This window comes from Pollachius pollachius (assembly GCF_949987615.1).
Source record: "Pollachius pollachius genome assembly, chromosome: 2".
Classification (NCBI taxonomy): Eukaryota; Metazoa; Chordata; class Actinopteri; order Gadiformes; family Gadidae; genus Pollachius; species Pollachius pollachius.
Window position 1 is genome coordinate 12968400 of NC_136935.1, and position 26585 is coordinate 12994984.

Here is a 26585-nt window from a genome sequence, read left to right on the forward strand (position 1 = left end):
ACCATCATATGGAGATGGCTGACGTGACGGACTGACCTGGAAGAGGTGTCTGCAGAGCTCATCCTTGACCAGGCCCAGCAGGGACTGGTAGGGGGCGATGTGGGCGGACTCCAGGGCCACAGTGAGCAGCTGCAGGCCCATGTGTATCATGGCGTCCGTGTTGTGGCGGTCGTGGGGGTTGGTCAGCGAGATGAGGAAGCGGAAGAGCTCACGCAGGCAGGGCAGCCCGTAGGGGATGAGCGAAGCACCTGCCGGCGTTGAAGAAAACTTGATGAATAAGTGAATGGATAAATGGACGAATAGATGAGTAGTGAGCGTCCAACAGGTTAAGGTAACTGCATCATCTCTCTGTGTGTTGGAAAGGGGGGGAACTGAGTGGGGTGAGGGGGTGAATGAATGAATGGATGACTGGACTGCAGGTCTAGATCGCTGGGCGAGGCGTTAACTTATCTGGGTTGATAAGTTAATAGTCATTGAGTGACAGGGTAAATAAGAGACAGAGTCAATAGATGATTGGGTGAATGAGGGGAAAGAATGGGCAACAGTAACCACAGTCTCCTCACCGTCTCTCTGGGTGGACTGGGTGAAGCGGACTCCTCTGGGGTTGACGTAGTCCATGTCGTGGACGGAGGCGCTGTCCGAGTTCTCCGTCAGAGAGTCCTTATCCTCCAGCACCTCCGGGATAGACTCCACGGAGGTGGACTGACCGCGCTCAGACCTCCTTCCGTCCGACTGGAACCGAGAGGGGAGCGGAGAGCAAGCCGCGATCAGATCACTATTCAATGTCAAAACATTTGGTTCAAAAGGCCCCCATTTAACCAACAGGTGTCATATGATTAGCTGTTGAAAAAAACCACAAAAACCACAAAATCACAAGTGGAAGTGGCCACCTAGATGTATGATGAACGGATCAACATCGCACCCAGGTGATGGAATAGGTGCCCTTTAACACAGCAAAACTTGGGAACCTAACCTCAACTGGACGCCCATATATTAAGCCCATAACGGGCTTAATATTTCTATATTGTTTTAATCCCTTGTACTATGGAGCGTCCGATTAAATATTCTTTAATTATCGGTCTTATGGTTGCATAGTTCCAGGATGCAATTCTCAGTTGAGCTACAGAGGATGAGTATCCTCCTCCCACTCATCGTACCGCTGTATCCAGCCGGGGGGTTTCTGTGCCGGGGCTGGTGCCGGCCGAGCTGGTCTGCTCGAGGTCGCTGAGGTCTTCCCTCGAGGTGGCCTTGGAGCCAAGGTCCAGCCCACTGTCTGCAGTGGACGGGCTGGAGACTGAGGAGCCCGCGCTGTCCGAGGTAGAGAGGCCGGAGCCTGGCTCCATAAAGGGCACCCCACCTGCTCAGGTAGAGGAGGGGGAGGAGTGAGTTAGGCTGTTGATTTTTCATCAAGACAGCTGGAAAAATCTCAGGCTAATGGAATAAGTTGATTTTAATTAAAATTCATTACAAAGTCATCCATATCATTCAAGTCAACTAGCTTGTTTAGATTTTCAAACATTTCCATTAAAAATAACAACAAAAAAAGATTGCAGTCTTAAAATGTCTCACAGGCTTGTGTGTATTGTGTGTGTGCATGTATGGTGTATGCAGGGGCATGTGTGCGTGTCTGACCAGAGAGGTTGTTGTTGCTGAGGTGGGCTGACTGGCTAGGGGACCCCCTCCCAGTGTGGCGCGGCGGTCTGGGCGAACGCTTCTGCTTCTTCCACTTGGAGGACTCGCTCATCCCTCCCGCACGCATCTTCAGCTGAGGGGAGGACCCAGAGCAGGGAGGGGGGTCAATAGACACACTCACTGGGGTAACGTGGTTCATGGAGTCATTGGCGGGGCTGGAACCACTGTTGCACGTCGACGTCCGCTTACTAAGATGTGTTGTCACGTCACCATTCAATGACACAGTAAAACCTCCTCAAGTCCGAGGAGGATGTGAATACAACGTCCCCGAGTACGTCCCGGTTCCTTCGTATTTAGAAAGTACGACTTGGTATTCTGCAAAGGTTGCGAACTATCAATTCTATCAACTAAATGCATCCTTAAATACAGCATGCATTGGATTGCAACAACACAAAAACAAAAAGTCGAGGTATTATACAATGAACAAAAGGAAAATGTACGCAATCACAAAACCCATCTGCATTCCAATTCAATGCAAAAAAAGATAATTAAAAAGCATTCGGGAGTGGGGTGGGGAGAGGAGGTGGCAGAGCAATCGACAACATGGAATTCCCCTCGGATCACACAAGGGAACACAAACAACTCTAGAGGGATGCTCCTCAGAGTTCCACTAACTCTTTTCCTTCTGACCTCGTGGGCAAAGAGCAACAGGGAGGAGAAAAGGATTAGTCGGGACGAGAATGAGTATTAAAAAAAATGAGAAGGAGAGAGAGTTACAGAGAGGGATGAGGAAGAGGGGGAAAGGGAAGAGGAAGAGGAGGGCGGGGCATCTTCTTGGTGGGCCAGCTTCCTTACCTGCACTCTTTTGTTTTTCCATAAGATATTGTAAGCCTCGAGGGAGAGAGGAGGAGGGGGGAGGCAGGGGGCAGGTGCCCGCGATTAGTGATGAAGATATGTCAGTCAGCACACTCATACAAACACGCACACAGAAACACATGCACACATACACACGCACAGTCACATGCGGGAAGGGGGGGTGGCATGCAACCTCCCTCAGGGTTGAGATGGTGGATTAATAATACTGTAGAAGATTTTACCTTCTTTGTTTAAAAATGGATAATTGTTTATTATTACGGAATGTCAAACCCTTTTTTATCAACAAATCCAAAATAATTAATTGATATTTTAACTTTTCCAAATTCAGTCTGTAAATACTTTTAATTCAGTGAAATCGCCGATTATAAAGACGGGAAGTAGGGAAAAAAACCTTCTTGTTACTTTACATTTGCTATGTTTAGGGTCATGGAGACAAACATGGGGTAGGCTTAAGGTAACTAAAAAAAGATGAAGGCAGTAAGGAGGAGGAAAGTGGAGGAGGCGGTGGAGGATGAGATGGGAGGGAGCAGGTCTTGGTTGAACATCTAACACCCGTTACCTTCTTCATGTTGGCTCCGACAAAGCTCTTGGCCTCCTCTTTGAACTGAGGGAGTCTGAAGAAGAGAAGAAACATTGAATGGTCAAATCAGAAATACTGCAGTCATAAAGCCTGTTGAGAAACATAATATAATATATAATAACGGTTGTGATTAATAACCCAAAAAGCAATCATGCTTTTAACTATTTTGAAATGGGAATTTATAAAATGAGAAATTCCCATATCAAAATAGTTAAAAGCATGATTGATTTAAATCCCTCGAAACAAAAATGTATAGAACTATACATAGCAGTAACGATGTTGCCAGGATAATACCGTAAGAGTTAAAAAATCAAGATGTTAAGATATTTGAATAATGAACACTCAGAAATCTAGGGTTAGAAAAACTAAATTGGCTTATCAGTTAACATTTTTTTTTGTGGGGAACTACATAGCTTGTGTAGTTCCCCACAAGCTATCTTATCAGGGGCTATCAGAAACTAACACAACTTGGGCTGGGGGATCTGATGAGACCAACGCCGGTTCTCGAGTCCTCATACAACATGCACAGGAGTGTGTGCATGTGTGTGTGTGTGTGCGTACGTGTGTTTTGGAAATTGAGAGGCAGTGAGTGAGTGTGAGAGAAAGAGAGCACCACTAGTTTTCTGTGGACTCTTAGGCTTTGCTGGAAAATGAGTTGTCAACGCCAGTTGTACGCACATGCACGTGCACACACACACACACACACACACAGGATGATGCCAACGCACTACCCTCCAACATTACCTCAGCGTTAATAGAGTGTTGTGTTGCTAGCCTGATTATTGGATGATCTGTGGGTCCAACAGATTAACATGCCTAATACTTTGAGCAGCCAATCTAAGCTGCCTTCTGAGGACTTCAGCAGAGCTGCTGCTCATTATATACAGACAGATGGGGGCACCACCCTTCCTCCCCCACCACACCCACACACACACACACACACACACACCTCACCAACCCCTGGGTTGTGGAGGAGAGGGTAGGGGAGGGCTTCCAGGGTTAGTTAGATGCAAACATAATGAGATCTCTGTGTTTCTTTGTGTGCGTGTCAGGCATTGTGTGCGTGTGTGTGTAATTGAGTTGGGTGACTGAGTGTCCATTTGTGATGGTGCGTGTGCGTTTTGATCGCGGTTGTGATATTCCTGTGTGCCAATGAGTATTAGAAGAGGCACGTCGTAAAAAGATTGGTACTAAATATACATCCACTGCTCACCGGCAGGGATGCCTTCCTGTTGACCACGGTGGCCACAATGCTTTTATATTTCCAACACTACTGCCCTGGGCAGTAATGTCAGGCTAGGGCTAGACACGCTAACAAGGTGCCACGCAGTAGTCATGTCTATAAACACACATGAATAACAGCAGGGGAGGCAGCCCATGCTAACGCTGTGTTTATGTGGGTCTCTCTTTCAGGGACACACATAACAGCACACAGCGTCGGCCACCGTTAAAGAGAGCGAGAGCCATCTTCATCTATATGCAGATTGTACAGTCTGCACCTCCGGAGGCTCATCGCTGTCTGTGTCTTGGATGTGACCAGCACGCCGATGCACACACGCAAACACACACGCGGTACTGCATGCACGCCAATACACACCCACGCGAGCAGTTGTGTTTATGCGTTAAAACACGTGCAATAATGCATGTTCACTGTTACACAAAGGATAATAGAGGCGCGCTCACACTCACTCACTCGCTAATATACGCACTCAGTACATGAACACTGACGCATACGTGTTAATAAACACATTTATGCATGCATGCCAATACATATGCATTAATGGTAATGAAGAAATGTATGCACGCACACAACACACAATCTGGGGGAGTGACGTGTGAGGGAGATTGAGCTAAATGCCAGCAGGAAATCACAGGGAAGCTAATCACCAACCTGGCTGACCCTCCTCACTGTGCAGGAGGGAAGCCACAGGGCTAAACAGCTTTAATGTCTGCCCTGGAGCTCCATGACCACAACACCTCCATGGTGGAATAAAGCCTGCCATGGCGTGACTTGGTGTGAATTGAGCAAACGGTTGCAAAGTATTATTTTGATTTAATGTAGCTATTCATTAATATTTGGTTATTTTAAATTCTTGCATAATATTTACATTGTAAAGAGTCTTTGAGTGTCTAGAAAACCTATATAAATAAAAAATGATTATATTATTTCTCCTTTGATGTGTAATGTTTTTTGTCAATGCAGCAGAGCTGAACGTTTTGGCAGAGCAACAATCCAAGTTGGCCGTGAATTTCCACTCAGGAGTGGAGTCGCTGTCTGTGTGTGGTGGTTTCATTAGGCTTATTGGTTCTCCAAACAAAACAGTCCCAAAATGAGCATGCATTTTTTATAAACCGCTTTAAAGTCATCGTCTAGGAACGTAAGCCCTCGCCAAACAAGACCCCAGATTCAGGTGGATTCTGGGTAGTGTAGTCCTATAGGCACACTCAACAGTACTTTACCATTCTGACTGTAGTGCAGCAACGGTGAGAAAAGGGAATCACCTCTGTAAACACATAAACAATTATCTGAGACCCGCAACCCTTCCACCCCCCCCCCCCCCCGCCTCCCCTCCTTCTCCTGCATACCCTTCCTCGCATTTACCTGGAAAATAGAAGCTGCACCATGTCCACCAGTGTGTGCTCAGCAGATTTCCTCAGGAGCTCTGTTGGAGGAAAAGGTAGAGAGAGAGAGAGGGAGAGAGAGAGAGAGAGAGAGAGAGAGAGAGAGAGAGAGAGAGAGAGAGAGAGAGAGAGAGAGAGAGAGAGAGAGAGAGAGAGAGAGAGAGACATACAGAGTGTGGGGGGGGGAGAGAGAGAGAGAGAGAGTGGGGGGGAGGGAGAGAGACAGAGAGAAACAGAGAGACAGACAGAGACAGAGCGAGAGACAGAGTGGGGGGGAGAGAGAGAGACAGAGACAGAGAGAGACAGAGACAGAGAGAGAGACAGAGAGAGATAATGAATTAGATAAACATAAAGACCAGAAGAGAGTGTGAGAACGAGAGCAAGAAAGATGAAACAATAGGAGAGAGAAACAGAGAGAGAAAAGGGAGGATGAGAAGGAGAGCAAAACAGATGAGGTGAGGTGCCAAACAGCCCAGTGAGGGAGATTGCGTGGAGGATACAAACAACACAGAGGAACAGAGCTGGAGAGCAGCTCTGCTAGTGTTTTGTTTGGTCAGGCTGGAACCAGGGAGTCTTATTAAGGTCTAGCATCAACAGTGGCAGGCCAGAAAATCTCTGTGTTCATAAACCAGTAGCCGTTAAGTCTGGAGGGATGTGCGAACACTGGCTCTGTCTTAGTGTTGGGCTTGTGTTCCAGAGGTTACAAGAACGAACACAAACAAATAGTGTTAGAGAACTCCCTTTGTAATACAATCGCCAACAAAGATAATAATTTAATCCAAGTGTAGCTTTAGTTTAAGAAATGACCAAGTAATGGAGTAAAAGCCAAAGGTCTAAGATTAAAATTGCTATGCTCACCACTAGGGCTGGGCGATATGGACCAAAAGTCATATCTCAATATCTTCAAGCAGAATGTCGATATAAGATAAATATTGATATTTGTTGACGCAATAACATAGTTGCCGTTGCCGCGCTCAAACTCGTCATTCTACATTGGTGACGCCGCTGTGCTTTCATTTCCATCCTGTCTGTGTTGCTGTCCCCGTTAACTTAGTTACCGCTGAGTTACCGTTATTACTATACCTACCTACCGTTTGGATTTACCGTTACTATTCCTACCGTTCGGAATTGAATACAGTTTGATGGTTGAATAAACCGTGGATTAGACACTGCCTCCGCCTCGTATTTGAGAACATAACAATATAATATATAATATCACGGCCAAAAGCTGTGTGCGCATCCGGAATATTATGAATCATAACGACTGCGTCGGGTTCTCCGACGTCTCTGGTTCTTCCAATTCCTCACCAATCTGAAGCACAGAATTGAATCGCGACATGGAGCGATTCGGCGGCAGGGGTCCGGGAGTCTGCAATAATTTTGGGACAATTGCTGTACTTCCTTTATCGGAATAAAAAATTATTAATGTCGAGAGAGCTTAAGGTTTTGCGTCACTGCCCGCATTTCTGAGCACTCGCGACAGATTTAAAAACAAATCTACAAAATACCTGATTCTGTAATTCGTCAGACACCTTGTACCCAAACCATTTCCAAACTATGGAGCCATTTGTCTTCCGCTTACATACAAGCTCCTCGGTGCCACGTTTGCCGGCGGACTCCATGTTTCGCGCCGTAGGGGAATTAAAAAAAGTGACGTGAGTGGAATGGGGTCCGGGCCGGGGCAGAGTGTGTGTGAGCCGGAGGCAGAGCGGGAGAGAGATAAGCAAAGTTACGAAGTAGCAGGCGGCAGGCGCGGTTCAAAACTGCCGTTATAAACTATATCGATGTTGACGATAGGGCCTAGTTCCATATCTCGTTTGAATTAATATCAATATATTTCAAATATCGATATATCGCCCACCCCCACTCACCACTAAGACGTATCTCGAAGCAGATTCGGAAGCAAGACTGCATGATCTCACACACAGACTCGTTGGTCAGGTGGGCTCCGACAGGTGTCAGCAGCAACGTCCTCAACACCTGGAGCAAGGAACAAAGAACCGTAAGACACTGGATGAATCCCTTTCACTCCAATGCAAGGTTGGATTTAAAAGTAACGATTTGTTCCTCAGGAGCTTCATTGGGGATGGGAAAAAAACCTAATAAAAATACTAGGAATGATGAGATGTACAGAAAACCAAATGTGTAAATTAACGAACAAAGGAAAATAAGCTTTATGTAAGCTCACTTTTGCGAGCAGGCAGATTTGGATAAATGCATCTGCAAAAAACAAATTGTAAAATGTGATTGTTTTCTTTAATTTAAAAATGTACCTGCAGGATTTTCATGAGGACAACCTCATCGCTGGCAGGGTCCGTCCCCACAAACCTAGCGTGTGTGACGGCGTCCGCCATGTTCTCGATCGCCTCGGCCGCCGCCTCATGGTTAGCATCTGACGAAACAACCAGAACAAAACAAGGTGGTTAAAGCAATGAATAAATAGTCCTGGGGATAATACTGCTTCCTTCATTACATCGTTACACAACTTGCATATTGGCTTGCGGGATACTCGGTTTACTGTAACGGTCACAGACCTCCGTAATGTCTATGCGCCCTCTAGTGGTTGGTTAAATTTGAGTTGTTTTACAACAAAAAACTGTTGTACAACAAAAAACTTAGTGAAATTAGCTCTGTATAGAGTCCGCCAGGTGGTCAGCATTTTCGCTAGCGACTTTAACTTACTTTATTTTTTTAGTTAGGCTACCATCACCAGCTATTCCATGTACGTTGTTATTGAGTTATTTTGTTTAATTCTTTGATATTGTAGCATCAGGGTGAATATACTTCACCGTTTCAGAAATGGGAACGTAAACTAGATCCATCGCCTCTGCATCAGGGAATTCCGCATGCTCAACAGTAGTATCTAGTGCAAGTTTAGCCTTAGTTAAGGCTCGAGTTAAAGCAAAAGATGCTCAAAGAGGAGCCTATTATTCCCAAAATGAAATAAATATCAAAATAGAAGACTCAAAGTAGAAAAAGTCTGCCTTGATGTTACTCTGGAGGCACTGCAACGGACGAGAGAAGCTGATGCCGCGCAAGCTGAAGTGAAGGTTATGGAGGTAGCAGCAAAAGATTAATGCCTGGCTGAAAAGTATCTTAAAGACATAGATTTCCTCCCCCTAGGAAAGAGTGCATACCAGTGCACCAGTGAACATGCGGCAGAATACTCCAGCGTCAGCTTCAGCAAACAAGTGACAGAGAGAGAGAACACACGCCACGCGTCCCAGGCAGAGAGTGCCCCTCAGACAGCGCCCAGCTCTCCTCCCCACGACGACAGATCACCATAACGAAGAGACACACAGCGTCCCTGCCCTCCTCTCAATGATGACAGATCACCCTACAGGAGAGACAGACAGCGTCCTAGCTCTCCTCTGCATGAAGACCGATCATCCTACCGGAGAGACTCAAATCGTCCCAGCTCTCCTCTCCATGACGATATATCGCCCTACAGGAAAAACACAGCGTCCCAGATCTCCTCTCCATGACGAAAGATTGCGCTACAGGAGAGGCACACAGCTTCCCAGGTTTCGACGCCACACTAGCAGATAGTCTTTCTCAAGAGGGGACAATCTTCGAATGGGTGTACTCCAGGTGACAGCAGATCACTATTCAGAAGTGACACTTTGTTCACAACCATCTGACACCCAGATACATAGCTAGAAGTCAGGTTGTGTCTCTCTGTCTCTTAAGGCAGACCACACAATTAAGATGACGGAAGGGCAAGATAAACAGTCCCAAAAAATGGAGGAATAAAGTGACACCTCTAACATCAAGGTCACATCAAACTGCACGGAGGTATGTAAAACAAGCTTCAGTTGCAAGTCCTGCTTGAAGATTTGCTAAGTTGAAGTATATCCTGATGGCCTCCACAGAGAAGCCAGAAAAAGGTAAAAAGCCAAAAAGTATCTTGTCTTTAGCCAAGTCTGATTCTTATATGTTTAACATTCACTGCACCGCTGCGCCATACACCCTTAGAAGACGCGCAGTGGTAGACAAAACTGCTGGTCGGAGAGCTCATGGCTACATTGTGGAATCTGCAGATGGAAAGACCCCCCTGCCACTCCCTACTCTGATCAAATGCAACCACGTTCCAAATATTCTTTGGAACTTGGTTGCATTTGAGTAGAGATACCCACACCAGAAGCTGCTTATCACTACAGTCACTCGATGTCCATTGCTGATATAATACCAGCTTTAGACCCCACTATTCTTTTGTTAGGGAGGGACATGCTGGTTCACAAAGTGTCCAGGCAGTTTAACAGACCCATCAATGACGCATATGCACAAAAGCTGGATCTAGGGTGAGTCATCGCAGGTGATGTTTGCTTCTGCAGTGCTCACAAGCCAAATACACTGAGTGCTATGAAGAAATGCATCTTGGAAAATGGACACCCCAATCATCTGAGACCATGTGAGAACCATCTAAGATTGAAGTACAGCTGTTCTTCCCAATGGCTTCCCACGCAAAAGGTCTTCTTTGAAACAAAAAGAAAACTTGCCAAACTAAAAGCGACAACCGGCTTGCAACATCCATCATGGACACGACCTTCCTTAAGATAATTGAGGAAGAATCCTTCAAGGATAGCAGCAATACCTGGGTCGCCCCACTACCATTTCGCAAACATTGTAAATTAAAGCGTTGACTACCGTAGAGTCCATGTCTTAGGAAACTGCCGATCCCCATCAATCGGGCAGCAAGAGACATAAGAAACAAACTTAGCAGTGACGAAAGACAGTTCAAAGAGAGATTTCTATGTGGACGACGCTCTAAAGTCATTCCCCACGTGGGTTGAGGAATGTTGGCCATCTCTTAGGCTCCAAAAGCTTCAAACTAAACAGAAGAAATGGATTCCTTTCCTGCAGATGGTTGAGCCAAAGATATCAAAGATCTGATCTTCCTGTTCAGTGCAGCCTGAGAGTGAGCTTGGACATCATGTCAGATACATTCACGTTCCATGTTCCTGTAAGCCTTCAGGAACATGTCAACTGTAAGCGTGCGCTCAACAGTGAACAGCCTGTTTGACCCCTTGGGGTTGCTTGCCCCACTGAATATTCAAGGAAGATGATTCTCAGGGAGCTCTCTTCTCAAGCCACAGATTGGGACACATCTATCCCGGATGACAAGCATGACGAGTGAAGAAGATGGCAAACTTCGCTACAGGCTTACCTACCTATGCATCCTTCTCCTCCTCACAAGCCTAATACACAGAACTCTGTCTTCCCAGAGGCTTCAGTCAGAGCAATAGCTGCAGCCATCTGAAGCTCACAGATCGGGATGGTCTAAGTGAGGTAGTATTTTTCCTCTGTAAGGCCATCTAGCCCCAAAATCCGCAATCACAATACCAAGACTGTAGCTATGTACCGCACAGTTGGCTGCGGAGGTTGTAAAACTCATTGTAGAAGAAATGGACTTGAAACTAGACGTGATCAGATTCTACAATGACTGAGTAAATGGCATAAGGCTACATACACAATGAGACACTCCGATTCGATGTGTACGGAAATAACCGTTTGTAATGCATAAGGTCTATCCCAACCCGGTTCAAGATCCGTACCAGCATCCATACCTGCTTAGCTAGTGTTACATTGCTGTCTGGACCAGCCTTCTTATGTAAACCCAAAACACCAGTCTCCAAAGACGAAGAACTGTACACCCTAGTTGACACTGAGTCCGTTAGTTCGAAGGTAACAATTCTTACAACCCAGGTCTCTGAGACTCAGATAATTTTAAAGTGCTTTGAGAATAACTCTGGAGAGCCCTTACAAAGCATCAAGCCACATGTTTCACCCACCCATCGAAAGTCGTGCTGTAAGAAAGAAGTCAACCTCCTCTTGCGTCCAGAACATTAGTGTAGTTGTGGAATTTTAGGATGCCAGGTGGGAAGTGTCACGGACATGCTAAATGTCTGCGCGCACTCTCGTGGTTGAGTCAATTTAAGTGGTTTTACATGAAGTAGCTCTCAGTGAGGACGTGTTTTAGCTGTCTTTCAGCTGCGAGTTTTAATTTTAGTTCAGTAATCCTGCATCTCCCTGATATTTTTTAGCCTTAAAGACGGCATCATCTGTAAGTATCCAAGTTAATACGCAGTTATACACGATATTATGTCTGTATTGAAATTAGCTCTGTATAGAGTTTGTTAGCATTTTCACTCCATTTGATTTGGCTAGGCTGCTGTCATCAGATATACCATGTCAGTGTATATGCTATTTTGTTTGGATTCTGTGATATTGTTGCTTAACGGTGAATATGCATACTTTTGTTTTGTATTTCTGTTACAGTTTTGCACTTTAAATGAGAGGTCAGTTTTAAAAATCTGCCAATCACAACACTTTCTACTTCCTTGGAAGGAGGATTGAGGGAGTGTTAAGCTCACTGTATAGCCAGACATAGATTCTCTAAGAGCAACGTTTGGGGAGGACAGTACATTGAGAAAACAGGTTTGGAATACAGAATTAAATAAATCTAATCAAATGTGCATTCACTTTTGTAATGGTTTGTAATGATTTGTAGTACACTCACCAAAGCAAACATTTAGATCATTTTGGAATTCATATAAAACAGGTAGAAAGAAGTATATACTCCTTACTTCACAGGAAAGTTCTAACAAATCATCCAAATTTATCATCATATCGACCACACAATGATACTTGCATTGGATAGCAGTTTGTCTATGTACACTGCATCTGTCCATAGCAAATAAAGCATAAATAAATAAGATATTTCACTGCATTTCAAAGAAGAAAAGTCAACGTTCTAATGACTCAAAAAACCCTATGCCCATTAGTTGGGACACAGGGATATTAAACAGCCCGAGAAACTAATGGTGTTGTCAATAACAAGGTCTTTAGCACACAAACACCAATACTGCACCAATATCCCCAACACATCCGCACACCAAATTAAAAACATGTGACCTCCTTCACATCCACAACCGTCTATCTTCAAAGTCACCAGATGTGGGCCCTTCTCACCAATGAGGGGGGGGGGGGGGGGGGGGGGGCCCTGGACACAGTGGCTGCCACGGTAACAGGGGCCTCTGTTTTTGAAACCCGAGTAGTGAGGAGGAGCCACGGAGCTGACCCTGCTTGCCTGGTTTACTTTCCCAGAGCCCTTCAGGAGCAACCAATTCATTAGCTAATAAGGAGGAGGGCGACCGAGCAACAACAGACTCAGGGAGAGAAAGAAAGTGGGGGGGATGGGACAGAGAGAGGAGGAGACAGATAGGAAGGGAGATGAGAAGAGAGCGAGAAAGACACAGAGAGAGGGTGAAAGTGAGGAAAAGAGAGAGTGTGCACAAGTGGTGGTGGTGGTGGGGACCGGGACAGGGGGGTGTAGAGAGAGATGTGTGAGGGACCAGGGCTCAGCAGGTGAAGCCACCATGCAGATTGGTGTTAAGGTGACGGAAAAAAGGAGTCCATTGTCATTAAGGACAATGCTAGGTCAGATTTGTACTGTGCATGAGGACTATTGCCAACTATCCCCACTCAGCCTTCACACTAGTACAATTATTCCGTACCCAAGTACATCTGTGTACTCGGGTACATTTGTCTACTCCAACACAGTAGGTAAACACCAAGTTGGTTTGCCAAAGGCAAATAAACACAAAGAAGAGTACAGTTTGCATTTGTTTATGTTGTTGCTGTACTGTAGAAAAGCGCGCTGATTGAAAGATCCTGAGCCCAGACAATGGAGCCGACCCCCGCACCATGCCTACGGTCATTGATAGTTTGGAGACGATGTCGAGAACGACATGGGGGGAAAGGGTACTCTGACCCGGGCCTGAGTCCCTGATGTCAAACCCCCCCCTAAGGTTTTACAGCAGTGCTGAAATTGACATCTTAAGTGTATGATAATTAGGGCCGTGTATGGGAAGAACAGCAGAATATGAAGAGTCATGTATAATATCGACCGATAGCCACTAGTGAATTAAGGGTTAACAATTGCATGCATGGCGTTTCGTTCCAAATATTCTTAGCGTTGCCCCGTTGTGAAAATCAATATTGGAAAAATAATAGCATTACCGGTATTGTAAATAAGGACAGTATTGTAAATCAGGGAATCCCAATCCAATCTCATAACTAGGATCACTTTGCCAATAATAAAACTAAATTATATGTAAAAAATTATAAATACTCCCTTTAAAAATGAAGAAGAACTACAGGGCAGTGAATGGAACAGGAAGAGGTTGAGGTAGTGTGCGCCTGGCTGATGCGCACATGTGCGTATGAGCACAAGTCAGCCGAGGCCAGTGAAACTGAGCAGCGCCGCAGTGCCTCCCGAGGGAAGGGCCACAACATGCGTGGAAGTTGCGCAGGAGACAAAAAGAAACTAAAAGTGCCATGTCGGCACCGGGGAAACCAGAGCCCTGGGGGTGAGGGGTAGGAGGGGGGAGGTGGGGGGCTGTCCGGCAGAAAGGAGTGATATAAAACACTAATCCCTCTGCTGGCACCAAGACCCCACAGACCACATCAGCACAGGGGAGGACCATTGTTAAAATAACACTGCGGAAAAAGACTGAGTGTGTATGTGTGTACGTACTTAAGGTCGCTCTCCCAAATACCGTGCGTGTTTATTAGGGAAGGGGGGCTGTGTGTGTGTGTGTGTGTGTGTGTGTGTGTGTGTGTGTGTGTGTGTGTGTGTGTGTGTGTGTGTGTGTGTGTGTGTGTGTGTGTGTGTCTGTGTGTCTGTGTGTCTGTGTGTCTGTGTGTGCATGCGCACTACAGTCAGTGCGGGTTGGGGTGTGTGGGATTGCAGGGGTGGAGAGGGAAAGGGGGTGGTAGAAACAGCTGTCACATCAGCCAGTTGAAGTGTATCAAAGTCCTCCATAAAAATCAAAGACGTGGCGTGAGAGAGAGAAAGGGAGCAGACAGGACACGGTAGTTTTTCTTTGTGCGTGTTTTCCGTTTAAAGTAGGACACACACACACGCACACAGACACACGTACACACGCAACTAAAGCACTCTCACAAGCCAAGCTCTCCCCTTAAGGGCCAATACATCTTTAGAAGCCAAACAAAGGGGCGGCCATGTCAGGGTTCAGATGGAGTTTGCTCACCTGTTCTGTCTGCTGAATGGTACACACACTGCCACAGTGTGACACACGTATACATTTAAATGTACCATTATGAAAAAAAAAAAAATACGACAACCACTCAAGAACCTTTTAACTTTTAGAAAGCGGATACACAACAATTCCGTATCCAGCTCGTATCGTATTACACGCACACAAACGCACACATACACCCCAGAGAGCAAGCGTCAACAGTTGCCGTGAATGTAGTTTATCCAGTGGTGGGTTTGCACTGTCACTGGAAAATCAGCATTTTAGGTTAAAAACAGAACAACGATGAGGCTACCTAGCAAGGTAAAGAATGCATCAAATGAAGTCTTTCATCAATTGTAGTCATGGTGTGAAAATATTATATCCTAACTGAGGGGCTTGTGTGTGATATCAAGGGTATAATCTATATACGCGTAAACCATCTTGTTAACTTAAAAAAATACTTCAATTAAAAACACACAAAATGTATTATTTTGTCTCCTTAAGAGCAGAGTAAAAGCTCCCCAGGCCAGAGACATTCAGGCGCTACTATGCTCCCATTAAACGCATGTCCTCTAACGGAGGCTAATGCTGGTTGAGCCTCAGCTCACCCTTACCGTTAAGAGCTAAGGGCTAAGAGCTAAGGGCTAAGAGCTAAGGGCTAGGAGCAGCCATAGGTGAGCACTGAGCCTTGCTAACATGACAGTAAGGAGGAGAGGTAAGCTGGGTAAAGACAGATCGGTTGCTATGAAAAAAAAAAAAAAGGACAGCCCGAGCACTGACAGACGCATTGCTGGGGGTCCGTGGACGGGCGGGGGGGTCGGTGGGCTGAAACTCCTTGAGCCAGTCTCCTCTGCCTCCATGCCAGCAGGCCTCAGGCAACAGATTCAGAGGAATTAACTCACTTAATGAAAGAGGGGGCGAGCAAGGTCGCTTGTGTGTCTTCATCTCTCTCTGTGTATGTGAGTGTGAGTGTGTTTGTCTACATGTAATAACGAGAGAGCCTGAGCGAGGGGATTGCCTCTCTCTCTCTCTCTCTCTCTCTCTCTCTCTCTCTCTCTCTCTGTCTGTCGAGTGAGCAGAGAGGAGAGGGGGGACAGGGGGCACGACAGAAAAGACGTGTAGGAGGAACAAAGGTTGCAACATTGTGCAGCACACGCTCAACTCTCCACCAGTTGAGTTTAGTGCGACACCCAGGGTAAAGAGGAACAGGACAGCCTGCTGGGAGTGCCACTTGAGGGGATGGAAGCGTAATGTGTGCAAACTTGCACTGAACACCCCAACCCCCCAAACCACCCACATCAGAGGCTCCATAGACACGCCGCTCCAATCAAAAGAAGAGAGAATTCCTGTTTTGGCTCGCAACAAAAGGACAGACTTGTTAACTGGGGGCTTTTCAAGCCCACAGATAATTATTTGCCATAATGTTTCGTGGGGGGAAAGACTGGTTTCTATTGCAGTTGCCATCTGCTCTTTTATTTCAATATAATTATTGCGTTGGCCTTCATACGATTTTTAGTAAAACATTTCAGTTGGGAAACAATAGTGACTTCCTAGTTGTGTAAATGAAACAGAACAGAACAGGATTATCTTCATAATGCTGAAAAATGCTTCAGGCGATGGTGAACTACAGCACTTAAAAAAAATGGTAGGCGTATTTTAGCCAACCATTTTAATTGACGGGGGGGAAGGTTAAAACAGTTGTTTAACGAAAGCGAGTCACATTCATAGCTCCAAGCAGATCCATGAGCGGCTAGACAGGTGCATGTGTGCTGTTGAAATGCATCCATGAGTTTAACAAAATGTAATGAATGAGTCATGGCTGTTTATTTGACAGGCCACATAGGGTCATATCACAGTATTCCAAGTCATTGTTGGATAAAACTGGATCTAGTGTGGGAGTGTCAAACGATAGTGTATACCATGTTTCGTTCAGATAGGGCAATAAATCAAAGCAGTCTTATAGCACTAAACATTTTCCAACCCACCGCATTATTCCTTAATATCCAAGAGCGGCGATAAAGTCCCATCACCGGACCCCATATTTAAAAGTTGACAGCGTTATTTTACAGTTAGAGTGAAGGAAGAGAGGAGACTGATTTAACAAGCGGTGACCAGCCCAATGGATTAAACTAATTTCCTTGCCTCAGTGCCAATGCAGACACTTTCTATGATTCTGTGTTCAAGCTTGCTACTGAAACATGGGCTCCAGTGTGTTTGAATGAAGCCAGGAGGTGGCAGTACTTGACAGGACCGCTGCTACACTCTCATCCCTCACGGCTCTTCTCAGTTTACTATAAAAAAACATCCCCATCCCAGCTTCTCCCAGTGTGCTGTACCGGCTTCGTACGTCCCGGGAACAGGCTTGTAATGATACCCCGTTCTACATCCTAGGGGAGCACTTGGGAGGGAAACTTCCGAGAGTGAGAGCCCAAAAGGATAGATCTGAGAAGCTGATGTCATAACAATCAAAAGTGATGTCTTGCTCTGCATTCAACTTCTTACTCCTGTCAAAGGAGTATTTCTCACTAATCAAGAAAGTTCAAAATTATTGTTTCATCATCCAAACGCACCACTTTATTAAAGAAAATAAATACCAGGAGCTTTAGGAGATATTTATAGGCTGTTGGAGAAAGCAGTTTGGGCAAACTCAACATTTGATTGGAGTGCTAAAAACGACTGACACGGCTATGTCAAAAGTACCGTGGTGTTTACCTGTAATTAAGATTAAGCCTCTAAGCATATTTAATTCATACTAGATTAGCAGATAAAAGCACACATCACAGCCTTGTACAATCAGATTTGGCTTCAAGTGTTATTTAACTCTTTAAAATAACTAAAGGAACATGTCTATGTTCTCACGTGTGATGAATGATATAAAATGTAATATAAACCATATTAAGAAATAATGTGACTAATAATATTGACATGTATCAAGTACAGCATACTTATAACATATACATCATATACGTCACATCATATTTTCTTTAAACTAAAAACAAATATAGATATATATATATATATATATATGCATATATAGAAATGAAATGATGCACTACATGTCTACATTGGGAATCAATTGTAATTCCATTTTTTATGGTGATTTATTTAGTGTTGTTTTATTTTATTTTACCCAAGACAATATAACAATACACTTACTCACGTGATTACGACTCATGGGTTAAGCCCGGGCGATACGGGAAATGTTCCGACTGCACTAATCTCTATCAAATCACGGACATCAACTATTTTATCAGTTGAAGGCAAACATCCTAACAAAACAACTTCAGATAATTAACCAGTCAGGATAAGTCTAGGGAGGCTCTGCTAAGGAAGTCATAATATAATAACGATATTTATAACATGGGCTCTAATTAAAGAAGATTGATCCGTATAGGTTTGGATGTCGGGGCACCATGGGAAATGTACGCGGTAGTCGCTCCTGACACATTCTGCAGATCATGTTGCAATGCTCCCTGAAGTCGCTTTCAGTGACTCTGGCCGCCGTAGCGTCCAGCTGGCCCCCGCCACACCAGCACCAGATGCAGACACAAATAAGAGCGGAGGAGGAAGAGGGAGGCGGAATGAGGCAGAAGGGATGGTAATAATCGGAACGGGCCCCGTGGAGGACGGCCCGTATCCCAGCCCGGGCCGCTGCTGTCCCGGTGCAGTCATGCCGACAAGAGAGGACCGGAGAGTTTGAGGAAATACATAGAAAGCGTTTGTGGGGGCCGTTGGACTCTATTGCCATGGATACGCCGTCCCTTTGAGCCGTGCTGATGAGATGCGGTGGTTGAGGAGACGGGGGAGGGGATGGAGGGATTATGGGGGCTACCATCAGGTCTGGAACGATGGAGGGAGAGTAAGGGGGGGGATTTCTCAGGCAACCTATGCGGAATGTCGGCTCTCCTTCAATACATTTTTCAGTTATTGGTTAATTTCATAAAAATATTTGTTTCCATACAAATTACACTTTTGCTAGATCATTAAATGTAGCAAGTGTCATTTTTTATGAAAGTAGTCAATTTTCATTCCCCAATTCTAGGCGAACCTTTTTAAAATATTGTTGTAAAATTAAGCAATACAATATTAACCACTACTTAATACAAGGACAATATGGAAAGCAAAAAATAAACATGCCCTAAACCTGACATGGGACTTTCTAGCTTGTGCTGGTATTAGTGTGGTTGTACAATGCAGTACTACAACTAATGCACCACTTCTATTTGTAACAGTAAAGTCCGGTATAAAATACAATACGGTGCTATGAGTGTGACCATGGTTTGCCATGGTATCTAACCAGAAAATTGTTTGGCACAGGCCAGTCAACCTTTACTACTCAATATTATTACACATACTAAAGTTCTATTGTACTGAAGCCTGGCCCTCGAACAGGACACCAGCCCCCCCTCTCTTCCACATGAACCAACTTGATCATCGCAGTTTAGACTCTCAGCGAGCCATGTGTTCCCATTTCACACTGCTCTGCTAAACACGGCGGGCGGGACCACCGGGCCGCGCCGGTGTTATGACGCGCGGGCTGTGCCGTCCGTACAGAGTGACGGCTGCGAGCACGGCGCTGGTGAGAATAGCGCATTCCCCGCATTCCGCCAGCGAGCTAGCAATGAGCGGCACCCCAGCACTCATTAGTCACAAAGGAAAACTCTGACCTTTATAAATTGCCAACATGAAACATAATCCTGCAGAATCAATAGCAACCTCACACGCACTCCGACGCTAGCTTAAGCATATATGCAATCAACTGTTTAATCATTCCGTTGCTAAATTTAATTGCCACGGATACATACTCGTGTGAGAGAATGTGTGTGTGGGTGCGTGTATGAAATGTAATTTAAGAGCATTGCAGCAAAAAAAGAAGCACAACTAATAATGTACACATTTAGACGTATAATCCACTCCCCAGGCTTGTACGGTTGTTTATCTTATTTATGAAGAACTGTGAAGCGAGAACTGTGAACGGTTCTTTATGTTGTTAAGGAATGGTATCAAAAGGTATCAAAATTGATTGAACCAACTTGTAACTCATCTGTGGTATGGTGTTGGAGGACTCACCTATGAGGCCGTAGGAGAGGAACTTGTTGACAGAGGTGAGAGCGAGGCCCGTGATTGGTCCGGTTGTGTCCTCGGAGCGCACCACTTCCAGGAACGGCCGCAGGAACACGTTGGGCTCCACATCCGCCAACTCTGCAGAGACAGACAGAGAGAGAGACCAGAGAGAAATAATAAGACAGAGAAAAAATAAGAATAACAAAAAGAGGGGGAGAGAGAAAGACGAGAGGACGCTTAAACACATGGAGGGACTATCGATTGACAATTGGATTGAAAAAAATGTACACTTCATTTGTATAGCAGTTTTCTACAATAACAGCAACCGCGTCTTTACTTAACGACCATGACAGATGGCAACAGAAAGTCAACGTACATTTTTCATTTCATTAAATTTTGGGTTCATTTAAATCAGTGTTTGTAAATATAGAAGAGCAATGGGAAACCTCAATATTTTAACAAACATCTTCGGTCAACAAACATCTTTAGATTCAAGTATCAAATTGCCGGCTCTGAAATGAAAAGAAAAACTCATGTGGCTTTCATAAGAAGCGTTTTCAAATAATAATACATGGTGTGCACTCGCCTCCACACACACCAAAAAAATTAAACATCACTTTCAAATATCCTTAATGCCCTAGTGATCCCCTCCACTTATTGTGGTGGAGGATTCTGCTTAAATCGCCCTTATCTCACGGCGCAATCCTCTGCAGGACCTTAGCCCTGAAAATGTGTTTGGCACACAAACAAGGCCTGACAGAGGCGGTGGACAGAGTTTAATATACTCTCCCTCCCTGCTCTATAAAGGTCTGTGTAAACAGCCCCTGGTGCCCTCTGGGAGCAGATCAGGGGGGAATTAGCCACGCTAGAGGTTGTAACCCCCTCTCTCTCTATCGGCTGCTGGGGTGAACAGGAGATGGAAAGGGGGGAGATGGGTGTGGAGGGTGTAGGGGTTGGATAAAATATATAAATAAAAGTGAGGACTAGGAGCATGTGATGAGATGGCTAAAGAAGGCCCACCGAGGCAGTGATTTACGGTTTATATTTCTAAATCAAAGAATAGGTTATCATGTTTCAAGATTATGGTCCACAGTGAATGGTAGTGGCCGCTTTAATCACGTACAACCATTTCTGATTCATTTAGAAGAGGCATGGAACACTTTGAACAAAAGTATTAGAAACAGAATGTGTCTCGACTTGATCGAAGGACTTCAATAAAGACTGCCCTACAAAAGATTCCCATGCATTAAAATACAAACAATAACGTGTGGCTCAACTGGTAGAGCATGGCCGTTACCAAGGGTTAGGAGGATAGGTTCTCAATGGGCTCACCCTTGCCATGAATGTATGCACACGATCGTACACCATCAGTCACAAAAATTACTTTAAATTACAATTGCTTCGTCTCTCTTCGGTCTCTTGCCCTGTGAAATCATCTAGCCAACCAACCACCCAATCATCCATCTCTCTGAATGTTCCTCTCTCACGCTCTTTCCCTTGCACCTTTATTGTCTCCCTCCACTTCATCTAGAGGAGGGAGAGAAGAAAGGGGGTTAGGGGAGAAGAGAAAAACAAGAAACAGGTAAAAACAACAACAGGCCAAATTACTGGAGTCACGCACACCTCCCTGAGCCGCTGCAGCGAGGTAGTGCTGGCCACAGCAATACCACGAGGATTAGGGCTTGCTTGAGAACAGCCCCACTCCAAACGGAGGGAAGAAAGGACTTCAAAAGGCGTCCAAGGAGAGCGTCCAACCAATTTTAAAAAGTGCACATGTGACCGCCCAGCATTAATGTGTGATACCAGATACCCCTGCGGCTTGTTTGGAAATCAAATATGAAATAATTTCGGAAAGATCAGAACTCTCCTTTATCGGGCGCCAGGTCGCGTTTTCAAACCATCTTACGAATGCATATCTTTGGGTTTATGAAAAATCTGTTTTTGGGATCTGGTACTTTCCATGTATCAGGGAGAAGTCTAAATGCGTTTTAAGTCGTCGGGGTTGCAAGGGAGCATTTAAATCTAGTGACAATCTCATCCAATACGACCTGGGGAGAAATAAACTTGCGTGTGACTCTTTCAAAAGAACCGCCAGTCCCCGATACGACGCTTGAGGAACTCAATGTTCACTACTAGACTCAAAAACAATACTATCGAAAAATACATTTAACCATGAATGACACCAAGGGTGCATTGAAGACAGCAGAAGTGATGTCGGTCCAATCATTCGATAAGCTGGCAGAAAACTTTTTGAGAAGGGGGTCTTAGTGTCCTATTACGTTACAGTGGAGATAAAAACATTTGGGAAGGGGAAGCAGGGAGCTGAAATGAATCTGTCAATAGATCATGATGAAGACTTCATCAAAGGTGATCACCCTGTAAGTGCCTTCTCAACAACTCAGATTGGAAAACTCAATTGTGTTTTATTGATCCAGCTGTGAACACAGTTCTGGACTGGATACGTTTTGCAGTGGCAACCACAGCCACCAAACCCACCATCAATCTCCAATCCCCTCAAATACAGGCCCTGCACTTCAGCTCAATCTTCTGAAATATAATAGTAATGATGATGATGGACACAGCCATGGTGCAGCAATCAAACGATAACCATGTTGACCCTTGGTTGTCATTGATTATATATTTTTCAATAAAAAGTGGGATCAGAGCCACGAGCCTCGTCACAATGTTATGTCAGGGCTGCGTTGGTGGGGTGCAATGCAAACAGTTAAGAGGGCACCAGTCTAAATCAACCTCCTCGTAATTGGTCGAAGACGGGTTTGAGAAATGGGGCCCCAACAGGATTCACCAAAGGTCTAATCCTATGTACCTTTAGCACTCTGCGGCCCCCATGCAACTGCTGTACACTTCGGAGCGCGGAGCTAGCCATGTGTGGCTTACCTCTCACCAACTAACCCCAGCAGAGGGAGGGCAGGAGGGGAGGGGGGTGGAGGGAATGGACCTTTGCCTCCCTGGAGAGCCAGCCAGGATGAGGAGTGATGCACTGACAACGTGAAGCTCTAACACATGCACATCCATTGGCAGTGGACCAGAAAGGACTTAAAACATGGGGAGCTGCAGGGCGAGCTCCCATTCTGTATATCAACTGTAATGGACACCAATAACAAGCAAAAACACAAGATACAGTACAGAGAACAGAAAACACCATTTACACTTGATCCAACCCATTACTTTTTAGGAAATATGAAATGATCCCAATTGTTACATTCACTCTCACCAGAATTCCATGTGAAATCTTTCAAAGAGACTAAATGAGACCTGAGTATAATACAGCTATGACTAAGGAATGGTAGAGTAGAGCAAGTGAAAGGTCAAAGAGCCAAGGGCAGCGAATATGCAGTATCAAAAAACTGGAGGATTACAACACTGAAGTTGGCATCGCATCTAACAAACCTTCTTGTCTTCACACACCATACATAAAAATCTAGCTTGTTGAATAGCATCAAATAGGATAAACAAATGCCAACTTTAGTGGAGTAAAACTTGCAACAGATTGCATTCCAGCTTAACTGTGAACCTTCAATTCCATTCTAAAGGAAATAAAGACAAAAAAGGATAACTTAATTTAACTTAAATATGTGCGTGAAAGACAGAGCACCCAAGAGCAAGAGACACGGACAGACCGAGTGAGAGAGGGCAGGAATGATGTCGTCCGGTGTAAAGTTTGGGAAGGGGAAGAGGGCCTGGGGCTATTCAGAGCAGCACATGATGACCACTAGAAACACAAACTGTGGTCGACTGCGGGTCCTGGGGCCGACGGGCCCTTTGTGATTGCTTAATTATATCACAAAGAGCTGAAGGGCTAAATTTGTCTGCCTGCCGTGTCACATATTTAAAGTTATACAAGCCACTGGTATATTTTCAGCCAATATTTTTTAGGCAATGGACAGCGTTGTCCATTTACACATTCCCATACTAGACAATTCTTGTCAATTTCAAAATGATTGAATGATTTGAAAGCCATTCATCAACATCTATTTAATCAGGCAAAAAGTGTGATTGCTGCTTGTGGGCATGACCCATGGCGTAAACAATCCACTATCATATGATGTTCTCTTAACACAAATATGATTGTTTTTTGGGAATCACGTAATCTAAGTCATATTGATGCGTGAACAAGTACATGTGCAGGAAAAGTTTATTTGTCAATTGCTGTTGGAAATAATAGACTGTGTTTAAGCTGCTACCACGCATGCCCGGGCGTGTACTGTGAATCATTTTAAACTGGTTATACAGTGAATCACTTAAATTCACCCACATGTGAAACAACCCACGTAGAAGATGTGGTAATAATAATTGTCTCCTAATTATGCTCCCGCTGGTGACAGTCACTCCGTCACTTACTGAATCTTTAATAGAACCAGGAAAAGATCGCCCCATTTGACTTTATCTTGAGATTACTTCTTCCAACTACAAATAAGGGGAATGAGGGGGGGGGGGGGCCGAAAACCGAAAACTGATAGTTATTGATCCGGAGCAGAAGGGGGGAGGGATGCTTGGTTATCAACATCCCAGGTCCTGGATGGCAGTGGAAGAAATGGAGAGAGATATCTTTTTTAACAAGTACACCCAGGCCAAATTAATTCCACAGAGGCCCAAAGGGAATGTTCCCATCCGTACGTCTTGTCCGAGGTAGTCAGACACGACATCTTCTACCGTGTCCAACAGGGTTTTTTTATGTATGTCAAATTCAGTACCCCCCCTCCCCCCCCCCATGCAAATTCATTTATCCCTTTTCCCCCAATTCACCCCACTCCTTCCATCACTCTGGAAGGAAATTGGCACTTGTCGAAGGAGCCAATTAGGACGTAGCAATGCTATGGAGCTCCATATGGGGGTGGGCTTTCTGGCCACAGTGGTATTTTATAGATGCCTTGTACAATGCTCCTGAACGACCAAAACAGGCAATTTGAAAAGCCCCCGGAGAAATTAAAAGTTTTCCGATAGCTTGAAAGGGATGGCTGGCTGGCGGTAAGGGCGACTACAGGGGAGCATCTCTGAGAGGCTGGGTGGAATATAGTTTGCATGTGTATACAGTACACACACACACACACACAGCTTTTATACTGTTCAGGGAACAAGAGAAACTAGTGTGCAGAAACGCAACATGGGACCAAGAATGATTGACAGGCTCGTGGCAACCCTTGAGAGTCCCTACGTTTCCCTGAGATCTCATGAGAAAGTGTTTCTATTGTCTTGTTAAAGTGGCAATTTTGCGAATTTCAGTTTTGTTCTTTGGCGACACCTATGGTGACATGTTTTCATTGCAGATGTTTGAGGACCGCACTTCCCAGATACCGAACAGTGTCGCCTGTATAACATCAGTCAGTTGGTTTACTGGCAAGAGACTGGAAAATAAACTGTACTCCTCTTCAGACACAAATGAGTTGAAGTGCGTTGAAGAGACTGTTGCATTAGCTCCGCCTATTACATTATGAACCACTGCCAGGTGATGGAAAACGCATCACTAGCTGTGCACCCCTTGTGATCTTCTCGGGAAGTTTGACCCCGCAACCCAGTTCGTAACTTTCATAATACTGAAAATGTCAGGGGTTTAATCTTTGGACCGCAGTCTGCATAACCATTGTGTTACCTCAGTTGGCGATACATGTTTTCATCTATGAATATGGATATTTTTACGTTTTTTAGGTTTTTCATGATTTATGATTTTGTTATTCACATAATGTTATAGTGGCGTTGCTTAATATCAATCCAAAGACACACCATGCGCGTCTGTTTCCGTTTCTGTAGTCTTGTCTCTTGGCAATACTTCAGCTAGACGTGGACCACACACACACACACACACACACACACACGTTTTGTAGACCATGAATCTATGGTGCCTTTAGATAACATGGACATAGACACACAGCCATCTCCAAACCAGCTCCAGGCCTTAGGGCAGTGTTCAAACTGCCCTTTGTCTTCCATATTGATCATTAACGCAAACTAAAGGCATGTCCCCTGGGGGCCCAGTGTGTGAGTGTGATGAGAGAGAATTTGGAAATACATCGCATTACAGTTCAAACAAAAGGTCTTAGGTTATAAGCTATAAAGTACAACCCCTGGGAACGTAAATGAAAACGAATGGGCCTAGCATTCACATGTGTCTAATAGGCTAGCTATTCAGTGTAATCCTTAAAAAAACGTAAACTATAATTCGGTCAAAGCAAAGCAGGTGCATTCGAAAAAGCATGACTTTATTAGCACATATTTCCAGTGTCGGGGGCATCTGCGGGGGGGGGGCATATATGTGCTATATGTTGCACCTGTTATCCTGTACATAAAATGTGTTCTCTATGCCGCATACTTTTCACACACAGACCATGAAATCCGGACGGCGGTGTGGCAAAGAAGGGGGGTTAATGTTTTCCCCAGGCCCCCCCATCGCCGTGGTGATGGATGGACATGCTTCACGCTCGATCTTCGTCTGAACAACCGGATGTCATTTCGTGCAGGAAAGAAAATAAAACTGCTGAGCTAGCGAACAGGAAGAAAATATCTCCTTCACTTCAAAGTGTGTGGAAAGTAAACCAACACTTGCGTATTTCGAGGGTGCGTATTTCGGTGTCAATGTGTATTGTGAGGATAAGCAATTAAAGATTGAGGAAAATTATTGATATAAAAAAGAGTCACCAAGAGTCACCTTGTCTATTATTGAAATGAAGGTGCCTCATGCACCAAAATAAATGATAAAACACTGAATGGCTATTTATCGTCGATATTTTATCCAATTCAGTTCTGAGGTA

The 26585-nt window shown here is 44.8% G+C and overlaps 1 protein-coding gene across 2 annotated transcripts in view; it reads right to left on the bottom strand.

Moving 5' to 3' along the window:
* Nucleotides 1-26585, bottom strand: part of gbf1 (golgi brefeldin A resistant guanine nucleotide exchange factor 1) — a 78150-nt gene that overhangs the window by 29622 nt on the left and 21943 nt on the right. For both annotated transcript variants that reach the window (XM_079729807.1, XM_079729806.1), the window contains exons 4-12: nucleotides 19825-19956; nucleotides 7984-8102; nucleotides 7582-7690; nucleotides 5691-5751; nucleotides 3068-3122; nucleotides 1633-1765; nucleotides 1158-1357; nucleotides 564-732; nucleotides 37-248 (exon numbers count right to left, since the gene is read on the bottom strand). In XM_079729807.1, the coding sequence (XP_079585933.1) occupies nucleotides 37-248; nucleotides 564-732; nucleotides 1158-1357; nucleotides 1633-1765; nucleotides 3068-3122; nucleotides 5691-5751; nucleotides 7582-7690; nucleotides 7984-8102; nucleotides 19825-19956 (1190 nt within the window). The remainder of the gene's footprint in view (nucleotides 1-36; nucleotides 249-563; nucleotides 733-1157; nucleotides 1358-1632; nucleotides 1766-3067; nucleotides 3123-5690; nucleotides 5752-7581; nucleotides 7691-7983; nucleotides 8103-19824; nucleotides 19957-26585) is intronic.